Genomic DNA, 9,407 nt, shown 5'->3' with positions numbered 1-9,407 from the left:
GTAGACGTAGTACTTGGATACTTGGAATAAAGTTTTGGACAAGTTCTGCTACTGCCTGATAAGTAAACTATACAGTTACTGCCTGATAAGTTAACTAGACAGTTGAAGGACTCTATTTCAGTTGGAAGAAACCCATCTTCTATGAAAGTGAGGAAGGACTGGTTTACACCTGTTTCCAGATTTTGACTGCGAGTAGGCTTCAATTTTCTGTTACAAGATTTTGACTCGAGTAGTTTTCAATTTTCTCTGATGAATACAGAATACAGAGATAAGGAACCACCTTCTTTAGGAGGAGAGAGGCTAAACATGGATTTGAACTAGTTGATCAAGAACTAGCAAAACCTCGTACCCAGTCTTTTTCACTTCACAATCCTTTTCTGCCCAGTAATTTTCACTTCACAATCCTTTCACTATCTTCTACATTAACATACGATAAAACTTGCATCTTCCCCTTCCAATAGTTTCTGACGTTCGGGTTCCCACCAATGGAGCATGAAGTACTTGAGACAGCCTCGAGGTAAAAATAAAGAATAATTCGCCCGGCACATTGATTGCAACATTAGTTACATCAGCATGTTACCCAAACAAAATTTCCTGCATGCCTTAGCATTATAAAAAAATTAATAAGAAGAAGTCCTTTAACTCTTGGAAGTGCTTTGTAGAATGTTTGGCCATTGCACAAACTTGATGGACACTTCCTCCATGCGATTCTCTTCAGTGTGCGACTGTGAGACCTTAACTTGGATCTTTGGAAGGGTGAGTGAAGGATCCTGTTGAAAAGCAACTGGTTGTTTAATCATGCTTATACTCTGTTCTAATTTCTTTATTGCCTCGGCCTTCTCCCTGGCCATCTCACCATTCATCCTGTAAGATTTGCCAAAACGCATTTGCATGGATGATAGAAAAAGGGCTTGACAGAACAGATTCTGAGAGACAATAACAAATACTGAAAGCTTGAAAGAAAGCATATGGCAAGCTGAAGAATAGCATAATAAGAGAGCAACTGACCTCATCACATGGTGTATTGCCTCTCTTGTCACCCTGACTTTATCAATCTTCTTTATGGCCTTCAATGTGTTCCTAGTAACATTCCTGCCATGTCTCTCAGGCCTGTTTCTCTTCCTCTTGAATTCAAAGGTTGAGTCCTTGGGAAGAATACCATCAGAAATAGTCTCTGTGAGATGGACTTGTTATATCACTGATCACAAGTGATAAAGAAGTAAACATCTGCCACGCTTGTGTCATATCCTTTCCATGCAAGCGCCTGTATACCTTTATCCACCTAACCTTGCGAGTATTTCTTTCCATTTGAAGTTCTTATGGCACTTAGATCTGTAGAACCGGAAGATCTGAGGAAAAACACATCATTCTATAAGCATCACCGTGACAAAGAGATGCCCAAGGTGACCAATATTTGACTAAACATTAGATAAATCGCCAATAGCTGTAAACAACATGCAGCTAATAATACAAAACAAGCATAATAAACATTCAGTACTAATTACTTATACATCAACCGATCAAACTAATAAAATGGTTTTGCAGGTGAAATTTTAAGAACAGAAAATTTCCAACTTTAAGGCACTCCTTTAGCCGTGTAATGGTAGATTCCCAAAAGATGGTAGAACTTTACAGGGAAGTGACTAGCTCGTTGAGACCCCAATCAAGCCTGCTAATGCATCAAAAACTTCACAATATAACAATAATCATTGAAATACAAATACAATTCGTGGAATAAACAAAACTGGATTAAGTGAAGAAACATAAAGCATTTCTGATCAAGTTCTTTGAGAACAGGATTTGCTTTCTTGTAAATCAACAAATCAGATCTGTTTCTCTAATATAATATCAAATTCAGAAGCAACAGATGAGAACAATAGCAGATCAACATTCACTTTATAAGGGGAGCAAATAACAATAAAGTCAGATGCAAAGTTTCACAACATAAAAATTTGACTATATCATTCCACATCTACATACAGCAGAACGTAGTAGCGGAGATTTCTTACCCTGGCATCATTGTGAATAAACCTGGATAGACAGTGGAGAAGCAATACTAGCGCTTCTCTTACCTGGATCTTTGGAAGGGTGAGTGAAGGATCCTGTTGAAAAGCAACTGGTTGTTTAACCATGTTTAAACTCCGTTCTAATTTCTTTATTGCCTCGGCCTTCTCCTTCGTCATCTTAACATTCATCCTGTAAGATTTGCCAAAAAGCATTTGTATGGATGGTAGAAGACGGGCTCGACAGAACAGATTCTGAAAGACAATAACAAATACTGAAAGCTTTAAAGAAAGCATATGTCAGGCTGAAGAAATGCAGAATATAGCATAATAAGAGAGCAACCGACCTCATCGCATGGTGTATTGCCTCTCTTGTCACCCTTACTTTGTCGGTCTTCTTTATGGCCTTCAATTTGTTCTTAGTAACATTCCCGTCATATCTCTCAGACCTGTTTCTCTTCCTCTCAAATTCAAAACTTGAGTCCTTTGGAAGAATACTACCAGAGATTGTCTGTGTGAGATGGACTCGTTATATCAGTGATCACAATTGATAAATAAGTAGACATCTGCAACAGTTGTGTCATATCCTTTCCATGCAAGCACCTGTATACCTTTATCCACTTAACCTTGCAAGGATTTATTTTCATTTTGAAGTTCTTATGGCACTTAAATCTATAGAGCCAGAAGGTCCGAGGAAAAACACATCGTTCACATCATTCTATAAGCATCACCATAACAAAGAGATGCCCAAGGTGACCAATATTTGCCTAACATTAGATAAATTGCCTATAGCTATAAACAACATGCAACTAATACAAAACAAGCATAATAAACATTCAGTGCTAACAACTTGCATATCCACAGGTCAAACTAATAAAATGGTTTTGTAACCAAAGAAAAAACACTAATAAAATGGTTGTGCAGGTGAAATGGTAGATTCCTAAAAAATAATAGAACTTGACAAGTAAGCGACTAGCTCATTAAGACCCCAAACAAGGCCTGCTAATGCATCAAAAACTTCACAATATGACAATAATTATTGCAATACGAATACAATTCCTGGAATAAACAAAACTGGATTAATTAAGGGAAGAACATAAAGTGTATCTGATCTAGTTCTTTGAGAACAGGATTTGCGTTCTTGCAAATCAACAAATCAGAGTTGTTTCTCTAGTATAATATCAAATTCAAAAGCAATAAATGAAAACAATATCAGATCAACATTCACTTTGTAAGGAGAGCAAATAACACTAGAGTCAGATGCAAAGTTTTCATAACGGAAAAATCTGACTATATCATTCCACATCTACATACAACAGAACATAGTAAGAGAAATTTCTCACCCCAACATCATTGCAAATAAACTGAATACTATGGCCTGGATAGATAGTGGAGGAGGAAAACTAGCGCCTCTCTAACCTTTCTGTTACCAGCTCAGTAGACAATTATGCTCTGCAAAAATTTTCATCATGGACCCAAGAGTTAAAGATAGAAAACAAAACCACTTTCGGCATCCAACGGCATATTTTCTTACACTTCTCTTTCCTTTTTTTGGTACAAATACAAGCTGATTGAGATTGACTGAAACTTTACAATATCTGGGGAAATCCTAATTCTGCTAATAGTCCTTTAGTGGTTGAAGTCTGGCCTCCCACCAACGAAGGTGTGCCCTTTAATATTCTGTTGCCTTGAATTTGCTTGCTTGAATAATTTCATTCATCTTTGCAGCCACAAGTGGAGAATTCTTATGTTACTTTCTAAACAACCTCATTTCTGAACTTGAGAAAAAGCTCTACTCTTCATGGACTCACAATGAATCAAAAAATGTGTAGAGCATACTCATTCATTGTCAATTAAAATCATTCTTCTTGAGCCATAGTACGGCAGCTTTGACTTGATTAGCGAAGAATACTTGAGACACATTGATGGAAAAGTTTTGAAAGGCTAGGAAGACGGGCGCATAAGAAGATAAGAGGATAATTACGTCGAGACAAACTCTTCCAGTAGCTCACAGTTGATGGCAGGTGCCATTTCTCGTCACGTACCACTACCCAGCATGGGTCCTGATGGTTCCATCGAAGTCTTGGATAAGTAATCCTCAATGCATGAAAACCAGCTACCCTGTCTGATTACATCATTTGGTTTAAATCTCATCACGTAAAAGACTCAGCAGCAGACCTTGTAATCCATGGACCCTCTGTTCAATTTGTGAAAATAAGCCTGACAAGCATGGAGAAGATTCAAATATCTGGACTCGACTTGGTTGTGAGCTAGAACTAATATTCATCTCTTGATGTACATATTAACAGTATACGATCATCAATACCCAACAATATATCATGAAATATATGCACAACTTATCAAAATGTTATGTATCCTAAAAAGACAGATATGTAGACATTGAACCGCTCCAGTGGAAGTCAGACATCCACGCACAGCTTTGCAATTCGATTCTCTGGACATCTTCACGTGAGTCGTGCCATGACAGTTCGCAATATTCATGGTCATATTATACGACTCTTAAATTGGGTAAAGAACCGGAATAAAGAACTAGTAATTTTATCCGCTCTCAATCTCAACTTGAGTCAAACCAACAGAGAATTTAGAAAGAAAAGAATTCTATAGACAGAGAATTACATTACATCGGAGTGAGACGAAAGAGAGGGAAGGGGGGAGGAGAATGGCTCGCTCGCACTCGAGCTAGGAGACCGGAATTGCGGTTCAGGGTTTAAGCTTCTGGGCTATGGCCCGCTGAAATAAAATAGAATTAAAGTCACCGAGGGAATATTAAAAAATAATTTAAAAATTAAAAATAATTAAAAAAAAGCGGAGGCACAACGATCGAGAACCAATCCACAAGATGGTAGTCTAGATGAACGCGCGAGATTCATCCATTTACAGTAACGCAGATGAGCCAGCTTACACTAAACCCGTGACTCATCTAACAAAATTTTTGGATTCCACCAAGAGCTGAAAAGATTTTTTTAAAAAAGAAAAAGTCAACGAAAAAGAATAATAATTATGATTAGAAAATGTTTATCTCCTTTGTTTCATTTTCATCTTAAAAATCAGAACCGTTGGATAGATGGATCAGCTATCAGACACGATTCACGCTTCCCCTCCCCGGCCCGCCCCGCCGACGACACTCCGGCCGGAGAGCGAGGTGCTCTTGTCTCTATCTATCTCTCGCTCTTTGCCTACCTCACTTTTTAAACGAGTTGGAGAGCTCGATCGATCGAAAGGAGGCCGAGCTCAGATCCTTATACGGTCCCGGAGCGAGCCCTTCCGTCATCGACCCATCGACGCCGCCTCTCATCCTCATCCGGTTCCGCACCTGGTAAGCCCCGAACCCTGCCGCCCCGGCGAAGATAACGACACCGATCACTAGCAAAGCCGCCCTCGTCCTCTTCCCCGCGCTTGCTCCCTCTCGTCCTCCCCCGCCGGCGTTCCCCCTCACCTTAAAGTACCCCACCTTCCCCTCGTCCCCCTCCACCACCGTCCCGATCGGGTAATCCATTCCGTAGCAGTACCCCGTCGCGTTGTTGAAGACGGCGCCCCAGCAGCTGCAGTTCCGCTCGCAGGAATCCTCGCACTCCGCCAAAGATCCCACCTTTTGGAACCCCAGAAGCTCCTTGTTCGCCAAGTCGACGCCTTTCCTCCTCAAAACCCAGAAATCATCTCCTTCCGATGCGCAAAGATCGCCAGAACCCGCCGGAAGGCACCTGTCGGTGCTGTTATCCAGGCATTTGCAGCGGGGCTCCCCCGTGCTGCAGAGCTCGTAGGGCCCGCAAGTGCTGGGGAGGCCGCACGGCTCGGTGATGGCCGTGAAGTCCCGCACCCACGTCGAGCCATTCCAGTAGTACGCCCGGAGATTCCCGTCGGGCTCCAGGGTCAGGCGGCGGAGCCCGGAGATCCCTCTGCTGAACGTATCGAAGGGCAGCACGTCGACGGGGGCCTTCTCGTTTTGGTACATGCCGAGGAACCCGGCCGGTTCGACCCGGGCGTAGATCGACCCTTCGCCAGGGACGATCTGGGCCCTGGCTTCCATTGCCGTGTGCTTCCAGTACATCGGCGACGGGTCTTCGCCGACTTCCATATAAAGGGCGAAGTAATTCGAGCCCAGACGCATAGAATATCTCCGGTTCGTGGAGAGAAGTGCGGCCTTCGAGGTGAAGGTCTGGTTCTGGACCAGAGTATCCGATGGAAAATCGAAGCTTTGCCATAGAACATCGACGGGATCTCCGAGCTTTTGGATTTGAAGGTTGGAGGAGTCGAGGAGAACGAGTCGGTCCCCGCCGGCGGTCGGGGTCGACCAGATTACCCCTGTTTCCGGGTCGGAGAGGACTAGGGTGCCATTAAAGGAGAAGGAGGTGGACCTGGTCCAGAGTGCTGGGCGAGCCTGGTTGGCGCGCCAGACGGGCAGGGAGGAGGGGAGGTGGAGGACCGCGAGCTCGAGCTGGGTGGAGTTGAAGCGGAGGAAGCCCAGGGAGAAAACGCCGTTCGGGTCGGCGAGGAGAGGCTGGAACTCGGAGTAGGATGGGTCGTGGGTGGCCGAGAAGCCTCTCTCGATCTGTTTGGCCGGCAAGGTCGACGCCGCGTTTCCAACCCAAGCTGATCCTGCGGCGATGGAGACCACCAAACAAAGTATGGATGGAAGCATCTCCTCTATTCTCATCATGACGGGAAGTCTTCCAGAAGACAAAGGAAAGAGCCGAGCAAAATAGAAGAACAAGAAACCAGATTGGGGTGTTCAAGTCCTTTCTGGGGCTGGACATAAAATAATGAGACCCGTAAAGCTTTGAATCTTTGAGTGGCTCGACATATCTGTCTGGAGTACCTGGATGCACGGTTGTTGACAAGCGGTCCTTGGAACTAGCGGGTTCGGGTCGCGAAAGAATGATTCATCTTCTTTCTCTACATCACCCGTCCGATCGCTATCCGCACCGAACGTAAAGCACTCCGAACCGGCCATTCATCCATCTGCCCGGACCTCGAAGCAACCATCGCGCGAGCCAACGGTGCATTCGCACGAAGGAAGGTGAATCCTTCTTTCGCGCGAAAGGTATAACCTGTCCGTTGGCAGAAGAAACATCTTGTGTTCTAAACGACCCGCCAAACATTAGAATGACCAATCAACGCATGCTTGTGTAATGGGTGGTGAGTGGTGACCTGCTTCGGTTTGGAGAATCTCCTAATCACTTTGGTTTGTGTGTGCAGGTACAGAAGCACAAATTAACAGATGGAGCTGGTCGGTTTGCAATATTTTCTATAAACTTACTGATGATTGGGACACAGCAGGCCTACCTGGTCACAAGACTTTGGCCATCCATTGAGTGCTTTAATAGTCAAAGACGACATGCCACAAGAAGCCAAATGGATTCTATCGATTTCTAATTTAATATGTGGCAACAATTTTATTGTAGGCATCCAGCAGCTTGCAAATGCTGTCTGCACTTGGAATGTTTCCCCTTTTTTAAATTTTTTTTTCTGACTTTGTCGGCAAATACATTTGCACGTTCTGCATGTAAATTTGTGGTTTCTTTTCCATGGCATCCTGATTCTTAGACATCACAATAGGACGAAAATGGAGCCCTATTGTAGCACCGCACCAAGCACTTTCTACCTATTGACGTATCCCGGGCTACAGATTGTGCCACTTTAGGCTTTCTTTGGTTGATGGGGCAGACTTAGAGGATTTATTTAGATAAATTTTAACTTGTTCGGATACGTTTAGCTTATTCAAATTGTTGCTGCCAATTTTTTAATCATCTGTTTGTCCAGAACGGACATCTACAAAATAAAATCTGTACTAATCAGAATTATTTTCGATGGGATCCTCGGATACTTAAGTCAGAAAGAAATTGGACAACAGTAGAATGAGAACGGAAACAGAGCTCAGCGTATCAGGATTAGCTTATCGAAACTGTTGCCTTATTCTCTTTTTATAGAGTAGATGATCATAACCGTCGGATATGATCCCGCATTTAGCGGCGTAGAATCACAGGATGGTAATCTCGTAGTGGGTTATTAATCCTCATGGATAACGTCGCGATATCAGTGGAATAACCGTCCGTGATGGTTATGATATATTTGAATGAGTCAGCCGACTATGCATCGGGGGTCGGTTGTCGGTTAGTAATTCTGAAATACCGACAGTCGAAATAGTCTATTGTCTGTAGAGTCCGAACATCGACCGTTTATCGATCTTAATCGGTAAAGGAAGTTCGATCGGTTGAAAGCAGTATCGGCCTGTTCAGCCGATATATAGTTGGTAGTCGTTTTCAGGGTCGTCCGTTTATTTGATGGGTCAGAGTCGGATGTCGGTTGGACTGTTCCGGAGATTGATCGGCAAATGAAGGCCAGTCGGTTTTTTCCAACAGTTGCCCCTCCACTTCTAAGTCCAAATGGTGAGTCATCGCGTGCGTAGCTACGTGATCGGTTACTTTGGACGAAAGGAGTGGTTATCCATCATGTCGAGTCTCGATTTTGTCGTCACATTCTCCGGAATACGGTCGATCATCCCCTTTGTCGTCCTTGAACTGTCGTATCGGCAGAGAGATCTGGTGTCAGGCGTCGTTTACGGAAGGTGAGCTGGCATCAGTCGTTATATCAAGAAGGTGAACCGGCGTCGCGCGATTCAACTCTGGCTTGTAGATTCCCGCCACGTGTCGGGGTGTCATTGGGTCAGAGTTGTTCACACAGATGGAGGTGACGTGGTTCAATCTGGTATAAGTGCATCGAACCGTCGGGCCGACGATGGGCTCAGATGTTGCCACGCGTCGTCATCTGGCATGGCTTCGATTTGACCACTATCATTCGATCCGTCGGATATTCTTCTATATAAAAAGGCTCTGTCAGCCTGGTACTCATCCCTTATTTTGTTTTTTCTGGAAAGAGGGCTCTATTAGAGAGCAGCTTTTGAGCGAAAATTGCCTCTTGTCGCTTTCCTCAGTTTATATTTTTTGAGTATTTTCAATGAGTGAGGTTGTCACAAGGGGTGGTCGGTCGTGAATTCCGGCCGATGACTTTCTGTCGGACTCAAAGACTTTTTCGTTGTGGGGTTCGATCGTTAGTCAATTTTAAAAGTGGCATCATGCTTCAGGCCGATGTCAGCTTTTTACTCCTGGTGCAGATGGTGGGGTTGATGACCCATTTCTGTGTATCCCGCATCCCTGTCACAGCTGCATGATCAAAATCATTTTCGTCGGTGGACGAAAATCTGAAGCCCGCCCTAGCTCCTCTTCCGAGGAGGGTGCGGCCATTGTCCGGGTTTCGTCGAGGATGGTTTGGTCATTGGTCATACTCTGAAATCCTTTTCTAACACCAGTTTTCGGTCGGGCTCCAACCAAGAGGGTGCGGTTGTTAACCGCATTCTTCATGTAAAAGTGGATCAAGCTGCTGATG

At 43.9% G+C, this 9,407-nt stretch overlaps 1 protein-coding gene across 3 annotated transcripts; it reads right to left on the bottom strand.

Annotated features, from left to right (window-relative positions):
* Positions 1 to 518: 518 nt before the first annotated feature.
* Positions 519 to 7,153, bottom strand: LOC109506211 (PAN domain-containing protein At5g03700-like). Of its 3 annotated transcripts, XM_073243768.1 has the most exons (4): positions 2,351 to 7,153; positions 2,073 to 2,258; positions 1,009 to 1,349; positions 519 to 864 (listed from the first exon to the last, which is right to left on the bottom strand). In XM_073243768.1, the coding sequence occupies exon 1, from the start codon at positions 6,679 to 6,681 to the stop codon at positions 5,206 to 5,208; it is 1,476 nt and encodes a 491-aa protein (XP_073099869.1). In that variant the 5' UTR covers positions 6,682 to 7,153; the 3' UTR covers positions 519 to 864; positions 1,009 to 1,349; positions 2,073 to 2,258; positions 2,351 to 5,205. The 3 variants fall into 3 exon arrangements, with proteins under 3 accessions (XP_073099869.1, XP_073099870.1, XP_073099868.1); XM_073243769.1 differs by having other exon boundaries at positions 519 to 926; positions 1,009 to 2,258; XM_073243767.1 differs by having other exon boundaries at positions 1,009 to 2,258.
* Positions 7,154 to 9,407: the final 2,254 nt, after the last annotated feature.

This window comes from Elaeis guineensis, chromosome 9 (assembly GCF_000442705.2).
Source record: "Elaeis guineensis isolate ETL-2024a chromosome 9, EG11, whole genome shotgun sequence".
Taxonomy (NCBI): Eukaryota; Viridiplantae; Streptophyta; class Magnoliopsida; order Arecales; family Arecaceae; genus Elaeis; species Elaeis guineensis.
Note: the sequence above shows the minus strand (reverse complement) of the source record. Positions and strands in the feature narration are given on the sequence as shown.